Genomic DNA, 26631 nt, shown 5'->3' on the forward strand with positions numbered 1-26631 from the left:
GAGAAGGGGATGACAGAGGATGAGATGGTTGGATGGCATCACCAACTCGATGGACATGAGTCTGAGAAAGCTCCGGGAGTTGGTGATGGACAGGGAAGCCTGGCGTTCTGCAGTCCATAGGGTCATAAAGAGCTGGACATGACCGAGTGACTGAACTGAACAAACTTTTTGGCCAGCCCAATATTTCTATTTAATAGTGATGCTCTAGACCCTGTTTCCTCTATGATAACCACTCTGTCTTTACTTATTTTGCAAAATTTCTAAAGTTCAACTTGAAATAATGGATACATCCTCTAGTTAAAAAATAAAGATTGTATAACATGAACGCTAAAAGGGCTAATAAGGTGATAATTTTAATGGGTGAAAAACAACTATCCTTTGGAAGGATTATCAAATTCTATGACTTTCTTTAGCACTGTGCACACCTTAGGTAAAATTAAATAGCTCTATGTTTAAGACTCATCTTTAAAAAAAAAACCTTTTCACGTTTAAATTAGGTTGAAAATTATCAATTAGTTTATTTCCTCCATTTTCCAGTGAGGAAACTGAGGCACAGAACTAATAGATATTCTTTTTCAAATTAACTTAAATCAGTCTTAAAATCAAATCTATTCCTCTCATCAAGTCCCCTACTTCAGACAGTCAAGAACTGACCATATTTTAATTGCGTGCAAGCGCTCCACTTCAAGATATTTTTCCAGAAAAGAAAGCCATGTTTAACACACAGGAAACAAGCACTTGATTATCAATGACCACATGGTTTTCAAATTACATAACTCAACTGAACTGTTCAAACAGTTTTGTAGTATAAAAGTCAGGCTGATCTGAAACTGTTACTATTTGTTGCTTTAATTCCTATTTAACTTTTACTTTGAACTCATTATACTGCAACATTATTGGTACTCTTTTAAGCCCCAAACTGCTGATATTTTAAAAAATGAGTGACGGAATGGGGAAAGCGGGCTCTGAAGATAAAGACAGGATTCTGATCCTGATTATGGGACTGAGTAAATTCAAATTCTCTGAACCTCTGATGTGCACAATTTGAGTAGAGACACTATGTTATCTGACTACTACCAGGATTAGGAGACAATGTCACGCTAATAACCTAGCAAATGCATAACACTGAGGTCTGCCAGATAGTCGGTAAATGCCTATTATAGTGATCACTACCACTGTTATCTTTACAGGCTATTCTGAAGTGCAGGATAAGAAGACAAAGATTAAATTGTTCATTACAGGCATAACTATCAGGTCTACAAAACTGATAGCTGTTTCACTAAGACGTCTTTAGCCTTCGTTTTCCAATCTTTTATTTTTTATTTTTTTTTCCAATCTTTTAAAACACTATCATTTTAAATTATTTTACCTCTTTTAGAACTAAAACAGTTCTAGGTTCCAACTATTACTCCTTCCATTTTTTTCTGTGTATATAGGTATTAAACACAATGCATACTGTGTCTAAAATACAAACAATGTCTTTTTCTTATTGACTTTTTTCCCCAAACCGCTTCCTTTCACAGAAATATGTGCAAGTACTCATCTTCCTTACATTCTTGCTAAAACCAGACCTGGTGGGTCTGCTTTGGCCAATGCTGAGTGCGAGCCCATTTTTTCTCTTGAACAACTGTACGCCATTTACTTACATTCAATGTTTATCCTATTACATTAAACCACTGTCGCTACCCTCCACCACTGCTGGCACTTTATGCAAACTGATGAACCAAAAACTGAGGCTCTGAAAGAAGTAATACAGCATGAATGCTACTGTTTAATTTCTATAAAAATATCAAGTCTATATTCTTTTCAAATACATTCACAACCTGTCAAATATACGTACATGGGGTTATTTTTAAAAAGAACAAGTACAAATAAAGGGAAGCTGCTGCTGGGCACCCACCTGCTTCAGCCTGTCATAGTCCAGTCCCTCCGTCTGGACTCCGTTGGCACTGGGCTGTGACGAAGGCGCAGATTTTGGTCTGGACAAATGAAATTTTCAGGACAGGTAAGTAACACTTAGCATATTTAATGAGTTCATTAGTAATTACAAACTTACCAACCCAACACCAGATTACAGTACAATTCTTAAAACGTGTTAAAAAGTTAATTATCTTAATAGTTGCAGAATTAGGATGTACAAAAATATTTTTCACTTTTACAGCATTATCAGTATAAAAAAATTAGAAAAGGTTGATAACATGACAAAACTCTTCCAATAAAGAGTAGAAGACAATGCTCTTTGGGCACGAGGAGGGTGGCAGGGTACCAGGTGGCATCATGACCAGGACAGACGGGAGGCCAGCTGCAGCGACCCAGCCCAAGTAACACCATCTTGTTCTTTCCTTTTGAAACTGTACGCTATCTACTAAATATCTGGCAAACCAACGAGAGTGAAATGATAAAGACCAAACTGTTTCATTCTGTATAAATCAATTTTCAAATTCTATGCCTTGGTTTCCAGTGGCAGGGGAAGGAATTGCTTAATGAGTATGATTTCTTTGTATGTGTTCCATTCCATATCAAGCATCAAAATAAATAAGCATCTTGGAAATATGATTAAGTTAAAAATAAGTTATTAAGTTTTAAAAAGTATGTTCGTATCCAATTGGCTTTATGGCTATTTCCCAATGAAGTTTTTATAAAGATGGTATCTGAATGGTCATCTAACTACTTCCACAAACTTACTTTGTTTAAAAAACAGGGGGAGGGTAAGGAGACAGAAGCAGACTGTCAGTTACTATTACATTTTCAAAAGTTGAGCTTCTGTTAAAAAATTTTACATGAAGAAATAAGTCTTAAGAATTAGCCATATTTTAAGCAAAAAGTTTCAAAATCAAATCAGTCAGTCATGACTCCCTCTCCAATTCTGGCAATAAGAGAAAACACTAAGTGGAAAAACTTAAGAATTTTAACTGAATGATACTTCATTTTCAGCTTTTAGTACATATTAAGTGGCCACTTTTTAAGGGTCACAAATCAACGCAAATGAAAACTATTAGGCCATATATTTCCAACTTTGCAGAATACCAATGTGAGAAATCTGAACCAAGACTTAACAGGCATAACTTTTTCAAACTTACAATTCTTATAAGGCATATTATACTCCAAACCCATAGGCACTGTGTGTGAAGATGAAATCTTGAGTCATTGAGGTTTATATCAAACATATGACAGCTTAAAAGACTGATGTGAAGCAACTCAACCAATTTTACTACATATATGCTGCTATGTTTATATTAACAAGAAAAATAATAACTCATAAAATTTCATTCAAGAGGCACTGAACGAATAAGGCCCTGTGCTGGATAAGATTTATATGACATACTTCCTCTTGAGACAATATGCCTTTTCACCTTGTTGAGGAGGTGACTTAATTCCACAGTCATTTAAGATGCACTGAGATCCACAGTATGCAAATCACACTGCACTGCAGAATCCAATCTATACAGTAGGTATCATAAACGTCGACTTTTATGCATTTCCTTTACCCATACTGCCTGTTCCTGCTCTCCAGAAGTAAATTATTATTTATTCTGCTTTTCTTTTACATTTCACGTTTAATTGGTACAAACACTGTTTTGGTTTCTTTTACTAAACTTACATGATGAATATCCTTGAAAATCATGTGAATAACAATAGTCTGTTACTTAACTGGGGAGTATGTTATAAATATATCCATATTTACTAAACAATCCAGAAAATTATTGTTATATAATTTTAAGAAATCGTGGAAACATGCAATTTGTAAAAAATTTAATTCATGCTAACATGCAATCCACCACCGCCGCCGCCACCACCACCACCATCACCATGATAATTAACTAAAGGGGGGAACTTTTCATACTTAAGGAAAGATGTAATCACCACTTTTTAAAAAAGGTTTATCAACAACATTATCTCAGGGGGATACGATGTATGAAAGCGGCAAACTGGAAAGATTTACAACAGAAAATCTCATTGTTAAATGCTATTTTTCTATGTGTTAGCAAATTTTCTAAATAAGTCTTTGGTCAAAACAATTAAACCACCTCAAAAAAAACAGGAAAAACTATTTCACTACTGTATTATAAATACTTTATGCAAATTTAACTGGCTAACAAAAACGAACTTGCCAAATATTTTAATCATCAATGGCATGAAAATAACTGTAGCTAATAACAATGTGGTCGAATAGAGTCTGATTACAGAACTCCTTACTCACTACCAAAGACAACCTCCCGTATACTATTTATGCTCCCAGTAGACTTGATGTGTACTTTAAAAAACAGATGCATACAGTAACATGAGTATAATATCTCAGTTATTTCTATCATTAAGGTTTTCACCATAATTGGTAACAAAAAAGGGGGATTTTTATTACTTTGTAACGAGAGTGCTGCCTCTAGATACTGCCTATAAAATAACTATACTGCAACTATTTAAGTCCCTGTTTTGCAAAATTAATTCTAAATATAGCTTAAGCACTTGAGGATCTTAAGAAATTGTCAATTTTTTTTAATTAAGAAAGAAATACATGGTTCATATCCTAAGTTTTCTTAATTAAAAAATGGTATAACAGGACTCATCCTAGAAAACAAATAATCTGCTCAAGGATATTAGATGTTAGGTTGTTAAAGATACTCAATTTACTGCAAAGTACGTAGGAAACAAGAGATTTTCCTCAAATAATAAATTATTCACAATGGCTATTCACTGTGGCTGTAATACTGTCCTGTCTTCCAGTGACACAGGACAGGATTTTCTGTTCAACTTTTTAAAGCCTTGTCTTCTAAAAGGAATGGCTTTTAAAATAAAATGCAAAAGCTAGACACTCTCGATACATGTGGACTTCGATTCTCATTCTCGTATTTCAGGTATGTTGACCATTAATGTTTATCATGATCCAAATATAAACTGATGGCAGGGAAATGAATACTATTAAGTTTTCTCACTAAAATCACTCCAAATTTTTTCTAAAAGGGTGTTTTAGATACAGCTAAATATGAAAGATTTACGTTATCGCCATTTCGCCTTTGTGGTGATTACCAATCCATGTAGAAAAAGCTCAGCCCTATCCTGAAAATGTTATTTAAAAGTCTCAAATCACAAAGTCACATCAGGATGATACCTGTGTAATGAATCATAGGACCTGTTGTCAAAAACAATCTGATTTTTCCTTGGAGAATCCCGTCTATGAAGGGGAAAAACCATTTAAAGGGATACACAATAGAACTCTTAAAAATAATTCTCATTTTGTTACTGTTTTACAGGTTTTTAGTTATAGCAAACAGAAGAACTAAAGGAGTCCATTAACTTTAAAATAATTATATAAAAAAAAAAGATTATTTGGAGACTAAGTCTAGTTATGTGAGGACACTATTTACTTGATAATTACAGAGAATTCTTTTAAAAAATCATTACGTAGTGGCTGCTTTTACATACTGTAAAACTTACATAAAAATTCAACAAGTATCAAAACACAGGACATTTCTATTAGACTGAATATAAATAAAACTACAGACTCAAATAAAAAGCACAGTAAGAATCACTGTAGCTTGAAGTATACAAAATTAGCTCTTCTAAGGAGGCATGTAAAGAACTTTTTTCCATCTTGAATACAAGATCTGTAAGCTCCCAATAAATGCCATGGGAAGGATTCATAAATTTTCCAACGTTACATTCCAGTCATGATTTAGAGCTTTTTTTTCTAATTTATTTTTTATATTGAAGGATAATTGTTTTATAGAATTTTGTTGTTTTCTGTCAAACCTCACATTAATCAGCCATAGGTCAACATTCTTGCTTTTATTCCACTGTCTGACATCTTCACTTAATACAGAATATATATTACAGGATATTAATCCATCTTATCACTAACATAATTTTGACACTGCATATTTATACTTTCAGTACTGTGCAAGGATAAAGTGTTATCCTTGCACAGTAAAGGATAAAGTGTTTTTTTGCTTAAAGAAAAGCAAAAAAAAAAAAAGGCTAATATACTTGTTTTCAGAAGGAATGAGGGGAGTAATTTAGGAAGAAAAGCAATACAGTTCTTTAATTGGGCATTTTAGAATGTTCACTCTAGGAAAAGAGAGGAAAATCATCTACCAGAGTTAGAACATGATTACAATACACTACTGGATAATAAGAACCCATATTTGATTAATCTATACAAAATATTTTTAAAATAGTAATGCTTAAAACATTTATCAAACTTTCTTTAGAAGTCTGAAAACTCTCTGAAAGAATATTCTGTCCTTTATTAAATGAACCCAACCAGAACAAGGAACACATACATTCCACCTGGAGAAGTTTTTCCATGTCCCGTCTATGATAGAACTTTTGCCATGAACTTAAGTTTAGCTTTAGGCAAGCTCACTATGGAATCCCTATCAATGAGGCAGGGATGAAAGTAGTGACAAAGAGAAGGCATTCCTCCCCGTTACAATTTGCAACTTCAAAGGACACGGCACATCACAGGTCTGTTCTGAAAGGCACAGTGCTTGATAAACTGGGTGTTGAACAGTGCTCCTGAAGAAAATCTGTAACTACTACTAGAGATACATCAGAAGGCCACATCAATTAGGTATCTGGGAACACAAATGCAGTTTTTCCACTGTTGAAGAAACATGTTCACCAAAAGCAATTCCAGTCAAATATATTCATCTTTCAGTGACAGAGAAACTGAAAGCTTTTATATATTCAAAAAGGCCAAGTTTCTTTGTGAAATTTAATTAACTATGTCATCACCCCAAATTTTTCTCACGAACAGAAAGAACCACACAAAAAACCAACCCAAATTTAGACTGAAGCTCATGTACAACCGACCTGTGACAATATAAGGTCTATTCTTGTATTTTTTTAAATTAGGCTTCTATAATTAGATGTTAAGTCTGCTTTTTTATGAGGCAAAAATAAGGCGAATAGCTCAGAAACAAAAGGTAAAAAAAAAATTTTCAGTCTCAAGACACATACTTTTTTCTAGGAAAATTATGAGTCCTTTAAACTGTCTCATAAACCAAGAAAATGTTTCATCTATGTTTAAGACCTACAATACAAAGTTAGTTATGACAGTAAAGTATACCTGACTAAGGCATACTGAATTTGCTTGACTATGCAACACATAGCCACTTGTAGAAACATGAATTAACTAGTGTTGTTCCTGGGCATTATCTGTCTTAACTCGACTATAATTAGAAGTTTCAACTGAAAAATAAATCTTTCTACTTTATAAATTCAAAATTTTAGGTTTTATTCTGTTCTCTCTTAAACACTATAGCCTTTTCTCTCCAGCTGCTTTTCAGTTTAAAGCATTATGTTTCTTTCAAAAGTTCAATGTTATTTATTGACAGTAATAATGATATTGAGGTTATACAAGAGAATATCCTGTTTCTTAAGACAAATGCTCAAGTATTAGGGCTGAAGCAGCATATATTTGCAAACTGCCTTCCAAGTATTCAGAGAGAAAAAAGTGTGCATGTGTAGACAAGAGTTCAAGCCAATGTTGGCAAAATGTTAATAACTGGTGAATCTAGGTAATGGATACATGGATGTTTGCTATATTCAATTTTTCCGTAGTTGTTTTGAATTTTTTCAAAATGTAAGTACTGGGAGGAATAAAAGCTATCTAGAAATTTCAGACAACCTGGGTGATAATAATAAGCATATGGTAGAATTCAGATCGATAAAAATGCAGATGTTAATTTCTTAGATACAACTGTAATATAAAACTTAGAAAAAAAATTGATTACCTGGAAATAACAGGTGACTTGCTGCCATTCATTGTATTTGTTCTTTCCCAAGGTTTTCTTATCGGTTCTTTAAAAATTAAAGAACTTAAGTTAGATATCCTATATGCTCCCAGAGTTAAGATTCTAATTTGTATAATTGCAGATCCCAAAATGAAAAGAAATTACTAAGCAACTAAGTGTGACAACTTTCTCTACGAAGAACTTAGATTGTTAAATTTACAATACTGTAATTCTATACACCAGATGGTAAAAAGTTTCTCTAATAAAGATAGGATAATAAGAATAAGGGTAGGATAATTTTGATTAATTACAATGAAATCGTAGGGATTATTTTAAATTAATAAGGATAGCTTAAATTAGAATGGGAGAGTACAGACTATACACTCTTTTAAACTATTTTTGGTGCCAATGGTAAAACAAATAAAAAGAATCTTTAATGTGTTCATATACTTCAACATTTAATCTAAATTCAAACAGCCCTCTTGGCAAAAAATTCAAGCAACTCAAAATGTATTTCAGAATTATCTCATTCTACTGTACTTCCTTGATTTTCAAACAACCAATTGTTAGGACTTAGCAGACAATTCCAGTTAAATAAAATTAGATTTCTCTGAAGTTTCAGTTGATTGTGTTTTGAAAAACGAAGTTCTAAACTGTTTTTGCTAACCGGGGCTGCCTCACTGATGCTGTCACTGGCCTCACTAGATGACTAGGTGAAATCCGGAGTGGAAGCCTCTCATGGAAGAACAAATTTGGGCCATGGGAGAATCAAGTCTAAGTTGTGCAGAATTTTAGCTTGAAAAACTGCTGAGTTCTGCTGTGGCCCCTCCACTGGCCTATGGGCATGCACGTATGCAAAACTCCACTCTCAACTCAAGCCTGAAGCACTGCTTATTTTCCAGATTTCTGCTGTCTTCAGTCATCTAGTGAAACAAAGTCATCATTCATCTTGCTTTACTCCTTGTCCATCAACCAGTCAATCATTGCTCCTTCTGTATTCTCACAGCTAACACACTCTCACTGACCACCACAGACTGAGCCAGTGGACGTCAGATAATCAGATGAGGATGTCCATGACAGAGAGAATCAGAAACACATCCAAGAGATACCTCCAGAGTAGGGGAAAAGAGGGGAATCCTGAAGGACAACTGGACAGGCAGTGGATGGTCATAAGAACACTGTCACTAAAGAAGAGACAGGCGAAGTAATGTCTCCTAGTCTCTTCCAGCTCCAACTCCCCATCTCTGCCCATGCCATACCCACTTCCTCTACTTCCAGCTAAGTGAAATACTCTTCAAGGCAAGGCAAAATGTCATTTTCTCCTACAAAGATGATCAGGTGACTCCAAACTATACAATCTCCTTCTCCGTGATACATTTTTTAATATTCAACATGTGGTTATGAAACATTAACTTTTCACTTGTGTGTGTGTCTCAGCATCCAAGCTGAATCATGAATTTCTTGTGCTTAGGCTGACTTCATCTTTTGCTTCTTTTTGGCCTGGCAGGTGTCTGACATGTGGCAATTAGAGGAAAAAAACTGACTGCAACAAGCGAAGTAAAAAAGCCTCTAGACCTTTTGAATGAATCCTTAATTTTATAAAAATGGTACACATGTGCAAAGACACACAAAAAAACACATGCAAAATCCATGCTTCAGTTTTCCATGTTTTAAATAAGGGGATATACATTAGATAAGGAGTCTGTATATAACCTTCAGGGAATTAGTGAATATTTCAAAATGATGATCAGTTTTGTATAAAAATATGATTTTTTCTTCCCTGGGAGAGGGCTCATAGCTCTTTTCAAATTCCAAAAAGTTCTCTGACTCTAAATTATAGCTGAGTCCTAAAATATCATTGGTTTAGTAATAGCATGTATACTGATTTTGGGAAGACAAAGGTAAAAATAAGTAAATCACAAACAAGAGAATTTTTAATGAAGGTAACATAAACTGATTTGAGTCCTATTCAGAGGAAAAATTATTCACATTTACAATATTAATTATAATACAGCAATCAGGCCACTACAGATCACTATTCAGTGAGAATGAGTGGTTGTTATAGATATTTCTCTATAGTCAATTCCTATGGCTAACTCTAAATATTAATTCATCAAAATTATCAAACTTCATTCCAAATTAGGTAGGGAGAGAAACAGGCAGTTCAGTGTTTAGTCATTTAGTCAAATATGAAGAAATGACATGCAAAATCCTCGCCTTTAAGAATCAATTATTAAAAGTATTTCTTTCATCTAGATAACATATTTTTCCTTGTTTAAATGAGTAACTTCAAGTGATTAACAATAATATACATAGAATGTGTAAAAATTATGATTTTCAGAGAAAGTCACAGAAAAAACACTTTGGATTTTAATATTATCTCCCAAGGTCATCAAGAAATGAACAGCTGCTTCAGGGTCACAAAAGGTAAAGGAGAAAGTCAGTGCTTTCAAGTGTGAACCAAGAATTTTAACGTTTTAGTAGCTAAGCAGTCACTTGATCTAAACATGGGGAAAGGGAGAGTTTTTTTAATTGAGAAGTACTAATATTTAGATAAAGTTCATAAAGATGAAAATGTATCCCCTGAACTTACCAGGTGTAGTTATTGAAGAGGCCTTAGAAGTTACAGGCTCTGAGTCTTCCTAAACATACAGAAATATATATTAATAACATCATATCTTCTAGAAATCTGCTGCATATATTTGGTGCTTTGTACCTTCGGCCATTTCCCACTTTTGCCTTCATCAGTCTCTTCTCTCTTCTACACTAAGTTTAGGCTTTTTTTCCTTTCCTACCAGCCCCACCTCCAAACTCCTCCCTCCCCCACTGCAGTTCCTCGGGGCTCCCTTCCTCGTGTGTTCTCACTGAGAACTGCACACTCAATGAGAACCACACCTGCCAATGTGCTGCTGAATGGAAGAGAGGGCACAGCTAATAACCACCAGTATCTGGTCAAATTCCTTCATTTTTAAATGCAAGGAAACTGAAACTCTCAGATATTTTAAAAACCTAGGAAAAAGTCCTTCACTCCTTTAATGGCAGGCTTAGGTACACAATTAAATATAAGTAAGAATTCCAGTACTTTTCCCCTAACTACACACATTCAACCCATTTTACTAAGAATGTCATTTAAAATATATAAAAAGTGATGCCATTTTTAATATCTGAAGAGTTAAAAATAAATATTGTTAGTTGAAATTAATTAAATTCAAACTAATCTTTGACATGAGCTATACTTGAATCTCACACTTTTAGGTGCAGCAGACTATTTTGATTTTTATTTATTTTTTGCTCACACCACTCAGCATGTGGGATCTTTGTTCTCAGACCAGGGATCAACTTGTATCCCCTGCAGTGGAAGCATGGCGTCTTAGCCACTGGACTGCCAGGGAAGTCCTCGTGAACTAGACTCTTTTTTATTAACTTACATTTTTGTCCTCTTTTTGTTCTGTTTCTATCGTTGATCCCTTTTCAGCAATTCTTCTCCTAGGAAAAAGGTACATCAGGTAAAAAATTAAAACAAATCATGTAACAGTTAAAAACTATACCAAAAAGGAAGGCCTGCATCTAGTTAAATTATACTTAGAATAAAAATAACACAATTCTTTCAATCCTGGACACACCCACGTAATTTCTCACTCACCTCCTGGCCAGCAGGGCACTCATTTCTTCCATTAAACCACTACCCCCTAAAGGAAGGGGTCCATTTCCACGACCTGTATCTGTTTTAGATGAGGCCGAATTCACACCAGTGGTGTTCCCTCCGCTTGGGAAAGAGGCATCTTCCATCTTAATGAGAATATAAACACATAATGAGAATATAAACACATATGTGGGGCAATCCTAATATATCAATCTTTTATTAATATATTACATTCAAAACAGAAGGATATATCCTTTTTTTATTGACATTAATAAAAACATCTAGGTATTATTTTTAAAATAATAAAAATATTGTCAATAAAAACATCTAGGTATTATTTTTAAACCTTAAGAACCAATGGAGTAATTTTATGTATCAGGGAAGTTTTATCAAAGCTAACATCACCAATAATGGCATAACATGCTATCACATGTATCCTTGTATAAGGCATTGAAAAGGATGTATTATGTTGGTGGAAAAAATTGCAAAACCTGTCCCCCAAAATGCATAACCTCCATCAAATCTTAGAGAAATACCAGATCTACAAAATACTTATATTATTGTCTTCAAAAATGTCAGTATCATGAAAGAGGAAAATGAGGAATTATTACATTTTAAAGTAAATTAAAGAGATATCACAACAAAATGTAACAGGAGTGACCCTGAAACAGAAAAAAATTGCCATAAAAGACATCATTGGACAACAGGTGAAATTTTAAGAGGTTTGTAGATTATGTAGTATTGTATCAATTAAATTTCCTGATTTTGATAATTGTATTGTGGTCATGTGGGTGAATGTTCTTCTTACAAAATACACACTTCAGTATTTAGGGAAATAGGAGCATGGTGTCTCTGATTTATCCTCAATTCAGACAGAGTGTGTGAGTTTATGCAGAAGAAAACATATACAAAGAATAAATATGGTAAAACGCTTAGTGGCCAATCCAAGTAACAAATTTACAGAAATTCTACACTATTCTTGCAACTTTTCTTAAGTTATTTCAAATTTTTTTAGTCAATGAAGTTAATAACACAGGGTTCATACAATGAGAATACAATAAATTCAATTTTTAGATGCTGAGACAGAATGAGACACACATAAGAAATACAATGAATTAGGAAATCCATTTACCCGTGACACTTTCCTAAGTTTTGCTCCAGCAATTGCAGCTGCAAGTCCAGTTAAAGGGCGATTGTCTTCAGACATGGATCCCGAAAAAAATCCAGACGCGGGGAGGGGAGGAGCAGGAGGTGGAGGAGGAGGAGGGGGTACTTGATTGGGAAGAGGTGGTGGAGGAGGCGGGGGTGGAGGCCCTGAGGATGGGAGTGGAGGAGGAGGAGGGGGTCCTGGTGGGGGAGGGAGTATGGCTGGTGCCTGGGCAGGACCTGGCGGGAGTGGAGGAGGGGGTGGAGGTGCAGGTGGTCCCAAGACAATGCCTGAGAGGAAGAAATGTTAAGACCGTCAATGATAGAGCCATGTTACACTGTCTTAGGAGGAAAGGCATGTAGAGTGACATGCTAAATTAAACATTTATCACAAATTTATGAGCTCAATTTACATAGTTAAAATCCAAGTCAGTATTAAAAAGATACTACAAAAAAAATTTCTTAGAAAATGCTAAAATTTAAAGCCAAATCTTAAGCTAACTAATTAAACGTAGAGTTTAAGTAACAGAACTTCTAAACAGATCGTCTAATTAGGTTTTTTTTGGTTCATGGGGATTTGGTAAATAAAATAAATGCTTATAAAGGTCGGGATGGAGGTAGCATCACTGGAAAGAGAAATACACGTATAGGTCGGCTGTTAGTGTTATTTGAAATAATAGACCCAAAATAATCTGGATAAACCTTCGGAGTTGAGATAATAAATCCTACACTAATGAAACATGTAGTTTACTTGCTTTCCAAAATGGCTGAATTGAGACCATGAAAGAAGGGCAGGTCCCACGCTCCAGCATCTCAAAAATACTCCATACTTAAATACAGTGTATCAAGAGAGTTGAGAATAACCGAAGTAAAGGAATCTTTACTTTATTAAAATAACCAGGAGACACAGAACTTGTACAGAGTTTTAGCCTAGAAGACAGGGGTGGGAGAATGTCCAGGTCTTGTAAAATCACAAAGCAGTGGACAAGAACAAAATCAGGAGACTGACCCTGTAGGTCCTTCCCCTTCCTTGAAGGCTTAAAGGGATGTTTTAGAACAAATAAAATGCTATTTGCGTATTGAGTGGTTGAGTTTTTCAAAAGTGCTAACTTTGAACAGTGACACAAGCTGAAACGACAAACTCCTGGCAGAAAAACAGTGATGGGCTGTCAATCTTCCAACAGAACTCTGAGAATACAGGAGGTGGGCTGTCTGACCTTGTCAAACTCTGCCTCTTCTGTCCAGCACTACTTTCACAGTGATACTGAACTGCATCTACTAGAATTGTGATGCAATGTTTAAGCAAAATTCACCAAGTCAACATAAAAAATATATATACGGAGATAACAAGACCCCTAGAACGAAGATCTTTTTTTAAGATGTGCTTAAATCCAGACTACAAAACTGCTTCTTTGTAAGTACAAATTTGTCATATTCCTTCCTGAATTTCTCACTAAATCCTATTTTAAAAAGGGAGTGGTTGCTAGGAATCTTTTTATTTACTTACAGAACCAGGTCCTTCTCTACTTAGGAATAATCCACACCTAGAAGATCATAACCCCCTTCCCTGTCACCGAGACAGCAAAGTTCGAGCATGGGGAATAGGGGGATGACTGCAGAGGATGCTACCATCTCCCAGCTATCCCTATAGGCTGCTACGTCTTACAATCTGGACCATGGAATCCTTTGGGGCATACATCACGACTGCCCTCTCCCCACTCTGTGCAAAGTTGGGATGCTCCCCATGGTTTAGGGTGGCAGCCACCCCTGGAAGTTTGATACGAGAAGCCCAATGCATACAGGAGGGGCCAAAAAGAAACAGGGTCCAAGATAAGAACTGTCCCAGAGGAGACTCCTGGATGACATACATCTAATGACTACAGTTGGGTACTAAACATAATTTCTCTATTTCCCAGAAATTAAAGGAAGACACGTTTGATTATATATTTATTGTGTGGATTAATATGTCTAGTAATGTTTTCCCAGGGATTATTCAGAGAAATGTACAGAGACCCTGAAACACGGAAAAACACCTCCAACACTGCAGAAGAACCCAAATCTAGCTCAATAGGGAAATTCCTCCTACTGATCCTCCAAATGCAATCAATCCAACAGAAAGAAACCCACCTTCAACTTTTTCAAAACCATCCTCCCCATTCTTCTAGGGAAGTGAAGCTGTCTGGGGTGGAACATTTTCAAGGGCTTAGCGGTTAGTCGCGATAAGGGAAGCCTTACCCTGCTGGGCTGGAGTCTCGGCCGGCTGAGAGGCTGCCTGCAAGCCTGGCTCAGGAGCAGAGGAGTCTCCCAGCACAGAGTTTAGAGGAGTCTCCACAGAGGCAGGGGCAGCTGCAGAGGGAGAAGGGAGAACACTAGGCTTGGATGAGGGAGTTGAGGCAAGAGGGGTGCTCGGAGGTGGAGGAGGAGAAGCTTGCGATCCACAGTGTGAGAGTGGTGCGAGGGAAGGCAGTGGCGGCGGCGGCGGCGGCGGTGCTGCTGGCCCTGAGGTAGGCGGCGGAGACACGGGGTGCGGGACAGAGTCAAGCAGCCCGCTGGGCGCTGTTGGTGAGGGGGGCATCGGGGGCACAGGAGAAGAAACACAGACGGGGAGGACAGGCCTTGGACCCGTGGCTTTGCCTGGGGGGCTGCTAATCATTACTGGGGGAGACGGAGGAAGGGGTGAAAAATTGGGAGTAGGCCAGGCACAGGGCTTCGTAGCTGGAGGCTGAGGAGAGGGTGTGTTCACAGGAGAAGAAGGTCGAGAGTTTTTGTTCAGAGGACGAGGAACTGTAGCATAGTGGGGAAGAACAGGGTGGAAGGCAGAACCTAGAGATGTCGCAAAACGTGTCGCGGGGTGTCGAAGTGGTGGTGTAGGGGGTGTGGAAGTAGGTGGCAAAGCGGTCACTACAGCGTATTCAGGAGTGGCCTCTGACACTGGAGCTGAGATGACTTTAGCGTATGATGGAGGAGGTGCTGAAGGAGGCTGGCAACTGGCATACTCAGGAAGTGGAGCACTATACAGGGAGCTGTCGGAGGATGGAGCTGGACAGAGGTAGAAAGCAGCAGCGAAAGACAGGATAAAAAAGGAGAGAGAAAAAGGGAGCTAGTAAAGCCACAAAACCAGCATTCAGACAAAATGTACAAATGTAGACTACAGTTAGTTCCAGAGAATTAAAGCACATGTGCAAATACCTGACTTCACTCAAGAACGTTTTAACTTATAAATAAATTTTGAGATCCAAAAGACGGTATGTTTTCTTTAAATCAAGTAACAGATCAGTAAATTAAACTGATTAGCTTATTCTTGCAGCAAAAAAATACAGTCGTCTTAACCTTCATTATTTTATCCACTAAAAGGACATTAACATTACATGAATAAGATCACAAAGAAGAATAAGTTGCTTTTTAAAAATAATAGAGAAACTAGCAAAAAAGTTCATCATTAAGGGCTAGAAGCCCCCAAATTCAATGATCATTTGTGGAAAAGTTATGTTGACTATAATCCCAGAAAATAACTAGGCAATCAAAACAAATGAATTAACTCAACAAACCAATCAATATTTAATCAACCCACATTGAGACTTTAGATATAGATCATATGGAATAGAAAAATTGTTAAATCCTATAATAAATGTTAATTTTAATGAATGTCAAAATACCTCAAATTTTTAGTCATATCTTTACCCTTATGTCCTTCAATAAAATTCCATATTTAGTAATTTTCACTAATTTTTCACAATATTAAAATACGTTTACATTACTAGTCAGCTTTAGAGATGGTATTTTTTAACTTGCTGTTTTTAATTCCTCCTTCAAAAACTTGAGAACACAATCCAGCAAATTTCTGGAAAGCTACAGTACTCAAGAAAACTGAACCAACCTCAAAAGGGAAATATATTCCAAATTCATCTAACACAAAAAATTTCCCATGAAAATAATTTACACTTTATAGCCAATTTATAGGCAGTTAGAAGAATTAGAATGCCAGGATAAAATTTTCCAAGAGCTTTAAGTCTCCAAGCAATAAAAGCAACACAGAAAGAAATTAAAAAAAAAAAGATAAAGTAGCAATCACCACATATTTTTTCTAATTTCAAATCGTACTGCTTAATCCCAAGAATCTCAAATGCTAAATATTCTTCCTAATTTATTATGACTCCACCAAACACCACCAAGCTCAGACATCAGGAACACAGAACAGTCTGTAAACTTCTTACCGGCATTTGATATTCTCCGCTCTCGCTCCCACTCCAGCTGCTCCCTCTCTAGTTGCTCCTGCCGCTCTCGTTCCTGCCTTTCCCGGTCCAGTCTCTCCAGCCTCTCCCGCTCTTGTCTCTCCCGCTCCAGGCGATCCTGACGTTCCCGTTCTTGTCTCTCTCTCTCCAGCTGCTCGTGTTCCAGCCGCTCCCTCTCCAGCCTTTCCCTTTCTAACCTCTCCCTCTCCATTCTCTCCCTTTCCATTCTTTCTCTCTCCAGCCTTTCCCGCTCCAGCTCCTTTTGTCGTTGCTGCTCTTGCAGTTGCCTGAAATTAAGCAAGTAAACAGTAGGCAATTATGGCTACTCACAATGAAAAACCCATTCTTTTCACAATGAACCTACAAGAACCTTATTTCTGATTTAAATACAAAGCAGTGTAGACCATGCAATCAACATCTCTCTTTCCACGTGAAGAAGGACTATGTTCAGTAGAGACAGCTTATGTTACATACAAATGAAAAAAATTTCTCTTATTAGGATCATTTTCGCTGCTTCAGCACATTAAACTAATATCACATTTTATCTTGCACTTTTCCTGAATAAAGTGGTCCAAAGAAACAAATAACTGAACATACCACTTTAATGACCAAGACATCCAGAGGTCAGTATAATTAACATTTTGACATTCACGCTCCCAGACTTTTCCGCATGTAAAAATACATAAGGAATATGAGGAATATAAACCAAAAACCAAATGAAACAGAGTATTTCTCTACCACTCTGAAATCTGTTTTCCTCTCTCCCACTTGATATATTGTAAAAGGTATTTGACGCACTAAGTAAAGTTTTGCGCCTTATACTTTTCATGCCTGTGTAGTGTTCCACTGTTCAGTTGTTCAGTTTGAGCAGTCTCCTATGGTACAATATGTTAGCCTAATACTATTACTAATATGGCAATAAACATTTATCCTCACGTATCTTTGAACTGTTTTCTAACTGCTTCTTAAGCATCACCATCCACACAGATTTGCTAGATGAAAATATATAAATATCGAGAATTTTGATATACAGCTCCAAACTGTCTTCAGCAATAGCGGTGCCAATTAACACTAGCCAGCAGTCCAACAGTATATGAGAATATCCACTTTTCTTTCCTTTCACTATCATTGTTTTTAATCTCTGCTAATCATGTAACAATTTTCACTTAATTACTTCTGATGTTAAATATTTTACAATTTGTTTACTGATTTTTATATTAGTATTGACTGCATATGTTCTTTGATCAGCTTTCTCTTGGGAGAGTTAATACTCCATATTTCTCTGAAAGATTCTTTTCTATATTAAAGGTCACAATGCTTTGTCACACATTGGTCATAGGTATTAACTTTTATTATGGCTTTATGTCTTTGATTTTAAAAGTGTTATTTTGTAATATGGCTTTTAATTTTATATAGAAAATCGAGTAATATTATTCCTTTATGTAACCTGCTTTCGATACCCTTCTGAGGCAGCCTCGTCCCACAAAAAGATTATATAGTTGCTAACACTTTCTTTTCATACTTTTATTTTTTTACAATAAAAGCCTTTAGTTCATATGAAATTTGTCTTGGGCTTAACATGTGAAGAAGTGACCTATATCACAGCACCTATTATTGGATAGTTTATAGCCCTGATTTAAGATGTCACCTTTACATGTGCTGACTATTACTGAACTTCCAGAATGTTCTGGAGTATGGATCTGCTTGTCTGGCAAGGCACGAATATCTTGATGCTTTGATACCCAAAGTATACTTTAGTATTTACTAGGATGCAGCCATTCTTATTACTCTTCTTTTTGAGTTTTTCTAGATGATTCTCAGATATTTAACTCTTTCTAGGTAAATTTTAGAATCACTTTGTTTAATTTACCCTTTCTGCCAACGCCTATGCTTTCAATCCTATCAATGTTTCATTAAATTAGAAAAAGTCATATTTTTATCTCCTTATCTAAGGAAGTATAGACTGTCTCAGTATTTATATTCAATTCGACTAAAAATCTCAACTCTAGGACCTCAAATGATGACTATAAAAATATCTGCAATTATACTAAAACCTGCAGAAGCCTCCTGCGTGTGGCTCTAAAATACTTTGCTTTTTACCTTCCATACATAATATAACAGAGCAAGAAGATGTCTCCAAGTATCCAGCTCAACTTAAACAATTAAACTGTTATAAAAATTAACGTGCCCCAAGGTTTAAAATAAAAGGTTATATTCATCTTACACATAAAATATTTTAAAACACTGGCAGGATGATGAAATGAGATAGTATCGTGAAAGCTCTTTAATAAGTACCTGGAGCATAAGAACACTCAGTAAATGTGAGCTATAGTAATAATTATTTGGAAATTTCAAATTGAGACTTTCCCTGGACTGACTGATAAGCTGACTGGGTTCTGACTAGAGGGAGTGCTACATGACAGAAATGTGTATGCTGTCTTTTGTTCCTCCCAGTAGTATCAATAAACCAATAAAATCTTTCCATAAATCTCTTTCATGCTTCTTTAATTGATTATTAAACAAAAAGAAAAGTCCAAGCCCTCTCCTATTAGCACAAAAACACAGAGCTTCTTTCTGGACAGATCATCATACTCAGTAAATGCAAGAGAAAAACCGAAGACATCTATGGTAGTCCTGCTTATGAGAAATAGCTGCTTAAAAATACTGACAATAAAATCTGATTTTTAGGGTACATTACTGACTTCATTATACTATTTGATAAAATACTAGCTGCCAAAGTTTCTGAGGGATAATGATATCACTGTAGGGATGAGGGCAAGAAATAAGGTGTATTCAGAAGAATGTTTTTAATAATAAGACAAAATTATTATTTTTGAATAACCAGCATCTAACGAATAAACACAGGTAGGGCTTATATTGCATTTGAAATTCATAACACTCATCAAAAAATAAGAGCATATTAAATACAATACTCTAAACAACCTACTGGGTCGAGAAGACAAAAGATATACCCATATTATTCTAATTAGAATATATTTGAAAACAGAAGCTAGGGGAAAGTATTTAACTTTTAATGTAGCTGTACTAAGATCTATGATTAAAATATTCAATTTATTAGGCTCTGTTACGATCCTGTGCTACCTCTTACATTTTATTCTATCAAAATAATACAAGCACGTAGTTTTTAAAGTCTGTAAGAAAAAAACAGCAGTTCACTGCTCCAACCCTCCCATCTCAGTTTCCAACATATCAGAGATAATTACTGTCAACTCTTTTGGCTGTTTCTTTAGATATGTCAGTTCTTTTCATTATTTTAACTTTATAAAATATGTCAACTGACATAAGATATCTCTTAACTTCCTCACCACACACAGGCTTTTCTCAATATAGTCATGGGAAAATACTGATTTTTGGTTATATCAATATTCATTCAGAGTTTACATTATTAATATGATAATGTAAACGCTGTTAACAGCTTAACCACATAGTACTCTAAGACTACATTTCATTTCTCATCCAAGTTCTTGGTTTTTTTTTAACCCCCCAGTTAATGGCTGCTTCTCTAGACCACTTTTAACACAAAAAATAAGCTTAAAGCACAGGCAGAAGGCCAGGTATGACTAAAGTGAATCTGAAAGAATTATTAAATAATGGCATTACCAACCAATGTATCCTGACTTAAAATAACAGTTGCACATGTCATAATACCTGGGTTTTCAGGCTATGAAAGAAAAGGAATATACTGATGTAAGAAAAGAGCACAAGGCCAGAAAGATCATCCAAGTTCACTGACAGAAGACTAAGTAGGCGGTTCCTACAGCAGCAGGAGATTCTGTTATTTATATTTTTGATTTGAAAGGAAGAAAGATGCAAGAAAGAAAAAGTGTTTGAAGTCTCTAATTTTTAGCCCGCTCACTGAAAGGAAACACATCTAAACATATTTTCCCAAGTTGTGTGTCAAAATCTCAGGCTTACAAATCCATAGTGGAATGAATAATTCCCACCTAAATTGGATGGTATAAATAAATCTACTGACTTTCATGTTTTGACTTCTAAAGCAAGACATTTGTATATCTTTTTAGGGGGACAGTTTCCAAATTTATAAACTCCGCTTTTCTTAGAAATATCACTGCCAACTCACACACTGGAAATGCACATGATTCTTCCCAGAGCTCTGACTACAAATGACTGTTTCCAACTGAAAATTTTTTCAAAGTACACAGGCCCTAATTCTGAACGATGGAAACATTCTGGAGACTAATTTTTCTTTTGGATATGCATTTTACAGCAATTTAAAAGTTTCTGAGAAAATATATTTTTTCATAAAAAAACAAAACAAACAAACAAAAAAAAACAGTGCAAATGACTAACAGTATAGTCATAAAGAGCATTTAAAAATATCGGGAAAAATTCTTCCCACCACCAAAATATCTATTTCTTCCCGAGAAGAGTTACCCCCAAATGTAAAGAGAATTGTTGCCTGTAAAGCACCAGGCAACAATAAGATCAATAGCTTTTTTATATACTTGAATACATATTTAGTTTATGTTAACTCAAAGATTTAATTTTCTTATAGCAAGCACAATCTATATAAAAATTTGAAAATACATTTCATTCAGCCTTATGTATAACAAAAAAATAGCACTAGGTAAATGAAAAGTAATTTAAATTTCAACATAATAAAGGAGGAGAGTGGATCAGGAAAAATGCTCCAGGTTGCTAACATTCAGTAACACTAATGCTACCAACATTTGACAGAAAATAAAACCACATAAATAAAATGTGGGCATTTCAAATCTCTATTAGTAAACAAACAAACAATGGATAAAACTAAACAAGATAATAAAGTTTTTAAAATTACAAAACTCCTGAGACAGGAGACAATACTCACAAGAGAAGGCGGTCAACTCTTGGTCCATCCTGCCTCTGAAGGCTAACCTGAGGACAGTACACTCTCATCGCTGCAACTCCTACTTCTGTGCGGGGGATATTACTCCCCTCTTATAACTTTCAGGCAGTAGTGGTGATTTGCAAACTATTTATAGATACTAACTAAATTAAGTTCTATGCTGAGACTGACACAGGACTGACTCATGTTTCTTAGAATATGTTTTTTCATCAGTCAACCAAGGAAGCCAAATTAATAGTATGAGCAGGAATCAGAAATTGGTATTAACCAATGACACACAACATATGAATAGAAAACTATACTATCATCATCTCACTACAGCAAAAGTATTGGACTGATAAGATTTAACATCTAAGGTAATTATTGATTTTATCAACTCAATTTTACCCTCATGAAAAATTTTAAAATTACTTGTAAAATAGTTTAAAAGGTCAAAGTGTTACAAAGTTTATAATAAAACACTAATCCAACACTCATGGAAAACTAACCAAATTGATGACATGGATCACAGTCTTGTCTAACTCAATGAAACTATGAGCCATGCTCCTTAGGGCCACCTAAGACAGACAGATCATGGTGGAGAGTTCTGACAAAACGTGGTCCACTGGAGAAGGGAATGGCAAACCACTTCAGTATTCCTGCCTTGAGAACCGCATGAACAGGATGAAAAGGCAAAAAGATAGGACACTGAAAGATGAACTCCTCAGGGTAGTAGATGTCCAATATGCTACTAGAGAAGAGTGGAGAAATAATTCCAGAAAGAATGAAGAGATGGAGCCAAAGCGAAAACAACTCCTGGTTGTGGATGTGACTGGTGATGGAAGTAAAGTCTGACACTGTAAAGAACAATACTGTGTATCAGAGTAATCCAAGTCTATGCCCCAACCACTGATGCCGAATAAGCTCAAGTTGAATGGTTCTATGATGACCTACAAGACCTTCTAGAACTAACACCCCAAAACAGATGTCCTTTTCATCATAAGCGACTAGAATACAAAAGTAGGAAGTCATGAGATACCTGGAGTAACAGGCAAGTTCGGCCTTGGAGTACAAAATGAAACATGGCAAAGGCTGACAGCATTTTGCCAAGAGAATGCACTGGTCATAGCAAACACCTTCTTCCAACAACACAAGAGAAGACTCTACACATGGACATCACCACATGGTCAATACTGAAACCAGAAGCTGACTGTGGCTCAGATAATAAGCTCTTTATTGCCAAAATCAGATTTAAATTGAAGAAAGTAGGGAAAACCACTAGACCATTCAGGTATGGTCTAAATCAAATCCCTTATGATTATACAGTGGAAGAGACACATATTCAAGGGACTAGATTTAACAGAGTGCCTGAAGAACTAAGGACAGAGGTATAAGACACTGTATAGAAGGCAGGGATCAAGACCATTCCCAACATCCCCAAGAAAAAGAAATGCAAAAAAGGCAATATGGGTGTCTGAGGCGGCCTTACAAATGGCTGGGAAAAGAGAAGCAAAAAGCAAAGGAGAAAAGGAAAGATATAAGCATCTGAATGCAGAGTTCCAAAGAATAGCGAAGAGAAATAAGAAAGCCTTCCTCAGTGATCAATGCAAAGAAATAGAAGAAAACAAGAGAATGGGAAAAACTAGAGATCTCTTCAAGAAAATTAGAGATACCAAGGGAACATTTCATGCAAAGATGGTCACAATAAAGGACAGAAATGGTATGGACCTAACAGAAGCAGAAGATAAGAAGAGGTGGCAAGAATACACAGAAGAACTATACAAAAAATATCTTCATGATCCAGATAACCATGATGGTATGATCACTCACCTAGAGCTAGACATCCTGGAATGAGAAGTCAAGTGAGCCTTAGGAAGCATCACTACAAACAAAGCTAGCGGAAGTGATGGAATTCCTGTTGAGCTATTTCAAATCCTAAAAGATGATGCTGTGAAAGTGCTGCACTCAATATGCCAGTAAATCTGGAAAACTCAGCAGTGGACACAGGACTGGAAAAGGTCAGTTTTCATTCCAATCCCAAAGAGAGGCAATGCCAAAGAATGCTCAAACTACTGCACAACTGCACTCATCTCACACACTAGCAAAGTAATGCTCAAAATTCTCCAAGCCAGGCTTCAACAGTACGTGAAGATGAACTTCCAGATGTTCAAGATGGATTTAGAAAAGGCAGAGGAACCAGGAATCAAATTGCCAACATCCGTTGGATCATAGAAAAAGGAAGCAAGTTCTAGAAAAACATCTACTTCTGCTTTCTTGACTACGCCAAACCCTTTGACTGTAAGGATCACAACCAACTGTGGAAAATTCTTTAAGAGATGGAAATACCAGACCATCTGACCTGCCTCCTGAGAAATCTGTATGCAGGTCAAGAAGCAATGGTTAGAACCAGACATGGAACAACGGACTGGTTCCAAATTGGGAAAGGAGTACGTTAAGGCTGTATTTTGTCACCCTGCTTATTCAACTTCTATGCAGACTACATCATGCAAAATGTCAGACTGGATGAAGCACAAGCTGGAATCAAGATTCTCAAGAGAAATATCAATAAACTCAAATATGCAGATGACACCACCCTATGGCAGAAAGCAAAGAGGAATTAAAGAACTTCTTGATGAAAGTGAAAGAGGAGAGTGAAAAAGCTGGCTTAAAGCTCAACATTCAAAAAAGGAAGATAGTGGCATCCAGTCCCATCACTTCATGGCAAATAGATGGGGAAACAGTGGAAATATGACACTTTATTTTTTGGGGCTCCAAAAGCACTGCAGATGGTGACTGCAGCCATGGAATTAAAAGATGCTTGCTCCTTGGAAGAAAAGCTATGGCCAAACTAGACAGCATATTAAAAAGGAGAAACATTACTTTGTCAACAAAGGTCCATCTACTCAAAGCTATAGTTTTTCCAGTAGTCATGTATGGATGTGAGAGTTGGACCATAAAGAAATCTGAGCACCAAAGAACTGATGCTTTTGAACTGTGGTGTTGGAGAAGACTCTTGACAGTCCCTTGGATAGCAGAGATCCAACCAGTCCATCCTAAAGGAAATCAGTCCTGAATATTCACTGGAAAGACTGATGCTGAAGCTGATGCTCTAATACTTTGGCCACCTGATGCAAAGAGCTGATTCACTGGATAAGACCCTGATGCTGGGAAATACTGAAGGCAAGAGGAGAAGGGGATGACAGAGGATGAGATGGTTGGATGGCATCACTGACTTGATAGACCCAAGTCTGAGCAAGCTCTGGGAGTTGGTGATGGACAGGGAAGCCTGGCGTGCTGCAGTCCATGGGGTTGCAAAGAGTCAGACACGACTGAGTGGCTGAACTGAATCCAACACACTAATCCTCTTCTCAACTCTTCATTACTTCTGATTCCTCTCCCCAGAAACAACTACATTCAACACTTGATATTTATGTTTCTAATTTATTTGTTTAGAACTAATACTTCTTAGTCTTTCAGATTTAGAAGTTATCTACTGACTTAGACTACATAAATGATTTAATTCCCAGACCCTCTAACCCTCCTAAAAATCTTACCTTACTTATTCTCCATAAAGTCATGACTTTGGATACATCAGCAGCCACTTAACTTACTCTTGCTGACCATATTTACCTTCCAGAACAATTCCTTTCTTAACAGTGGTGTTAAAAATGGCTATTTTCAGAATTTGATTCTTTTTTCCATACCTAACCCAAACTCTCCATCAGAACTCTAGACCCTCTCAATGGGGTCAAATATTATCGGGTGATCTATTTTTGTTTGTTTGCTTATTCTTTTTCTTTCCCCCAGAAAATTTTGGCCCATCCTACAAAGCTACAGGGGTAGAGATGAACTAATGCCACAGAGACCTTGTGGCCCACAAAGTCTAGGACCTTTATTGTCAGGCCCTTTTCAGAAGAAGTCAGCACCCCTGACCATGATCAGGTCACTGAATTCCAGGAAAGTTCCTTATATTATTTGTTTGCAGGTTCCATTTCCTCACATTTTTGATCTTGTTCTCCTAAAATTCCTATTATTTAGATGGAGTGCCACCTAATCTGATCTTAATTTTTTTCCCCTCATATACTATCTCTTTTACTGCTATTTTCAGGACAATTGCCTCATTCTTATTTTTCAAGCCTCCTATTATTAAAATTAATGCTGTTTCAAAAAAATTTTCTAAGTACATTTCTTTACACTCATTCTTTTTAAAATATATATGTGTGTGATGTTCAAGCTGTTTTAGAAAAGGCAGAGGAACCAGAGACCAAATTGCCAACATCCGCCGGATCATAGAAAAAGCAAGAGAGTTCCAGAAAAACATCTATTTCTGCTTTATTGACTATGCCAAAGCCTTTGACTGTGTGGATCACAATAAACTGTGGAAAATTCTGAAAGAGATGGGAATACCAGACCACCTGATCTGCCTCTTGAGAAATTTGTATGCAGGTCAGGAAGCAACAGTTAGAACTGGACATGGAATAACAGACTGGTTCCAAAAAGGAAAAGGAGTTCGTCAAGGCTGTATATTGTCACCCTGTTTATTTAACTTATATGCAGAGTACATCATGAGAAACGCTGGACTGGAAGAAACACAAGCTGGAATCAAGATTGCCGGGAGAAATATCAATAACCTCAGATATGCAGATGACACCACCCTTATGGCAGAAAGTGAAGAGGAACTCAAAAGCCTCTTGATGAAAGTGAAAGAGGAGAGTGAAAAAGTTGGCTTAAAGCTCAACATTCAGAAAACGAAGATCACGGCATCCGGTGCCACCACTTCATGGGAAATAGATGGGGAAACAGTGGAAACAGTGTCAGACTTTATTTTTCTGGGCTCCAAAATCACTGCAGATGGTGACTGCAGCCATGAAATTAAAAGACGCTTACTCCTTGGAAGGAAAGTTATGACCAACCTAGATAGCATATTCAAAAGCAGAGACATTACTTTGCCAACAAAGGTTTGTCTAGTCAAGGCTATGGTTTTCCCTGTGGTCATGTACGGATGTGAGAGTTGGACTGTGAAGAAGG

General features: G+C 36.4%; 1 protein-coding gene across 4 annotated transcripts in view; it reads right to left on the bottom strand.

Moving 5' to 3' along the window:
• ENAH (enabled homolog (Drosophila)) overlaps positions 1-26631 on the bottom strand; it is a 164560-nt gene that overhangs the window by 15202 nt on the left and 122727 nt on the right. For 2 of the 4 annotated variants that reach the window (XM_010852854.1, XM_010852858.1), the window contains 9 exons: positions 16737-17041; positions 14758-14868; positions 12509-12813; positions 11377-11522; positions 11162-11219; positions 10327-10375; positions 7734-7800; positions 5108-5170; positions 1901-1979 (listed from right to left, as the gene is read on the bottom strand). In XM_010852854.1, coding sequence (XP_010851156.1) covers positions 1901-1979; positions 5108-5170; positions 7734-7800; positions 10327-10375; positions 11162-11219; positions 11377-11522; positions 12509-12813; positions 14758-14868; positions 16737-17041 — 1183 coding nt within the window. The remainder of the gene's footprint in view (positions 1-1900; positions 1980-5107; positions 5171-7733; positions 7801-10326; positions 10376-11161; positions 11220-11376; positions 11523-12508; positions 12814-14757; positions 14869-16736; positions 17042-26631) is intronic. The other 2 variants (XM_010852855.1, XM_010852856.1) reach the window with 2 other exon arrangements.

Source organism: Bison bison, unplaced genomic scaffold (genome assembly GCF_000754665.1).
Source record: "Bison bison bison isolate TAMUID 2011002044 unplaced genomic scaffold, Bison_UMD1.0 scf7180017864317, whole genome shotgun sequence".
Taxonomy (NCBI): Eukaryota; Metazoa; Chordata; class Mammalia; order Artiodactyla; family Bovidae; genus Bison; species Bison bison.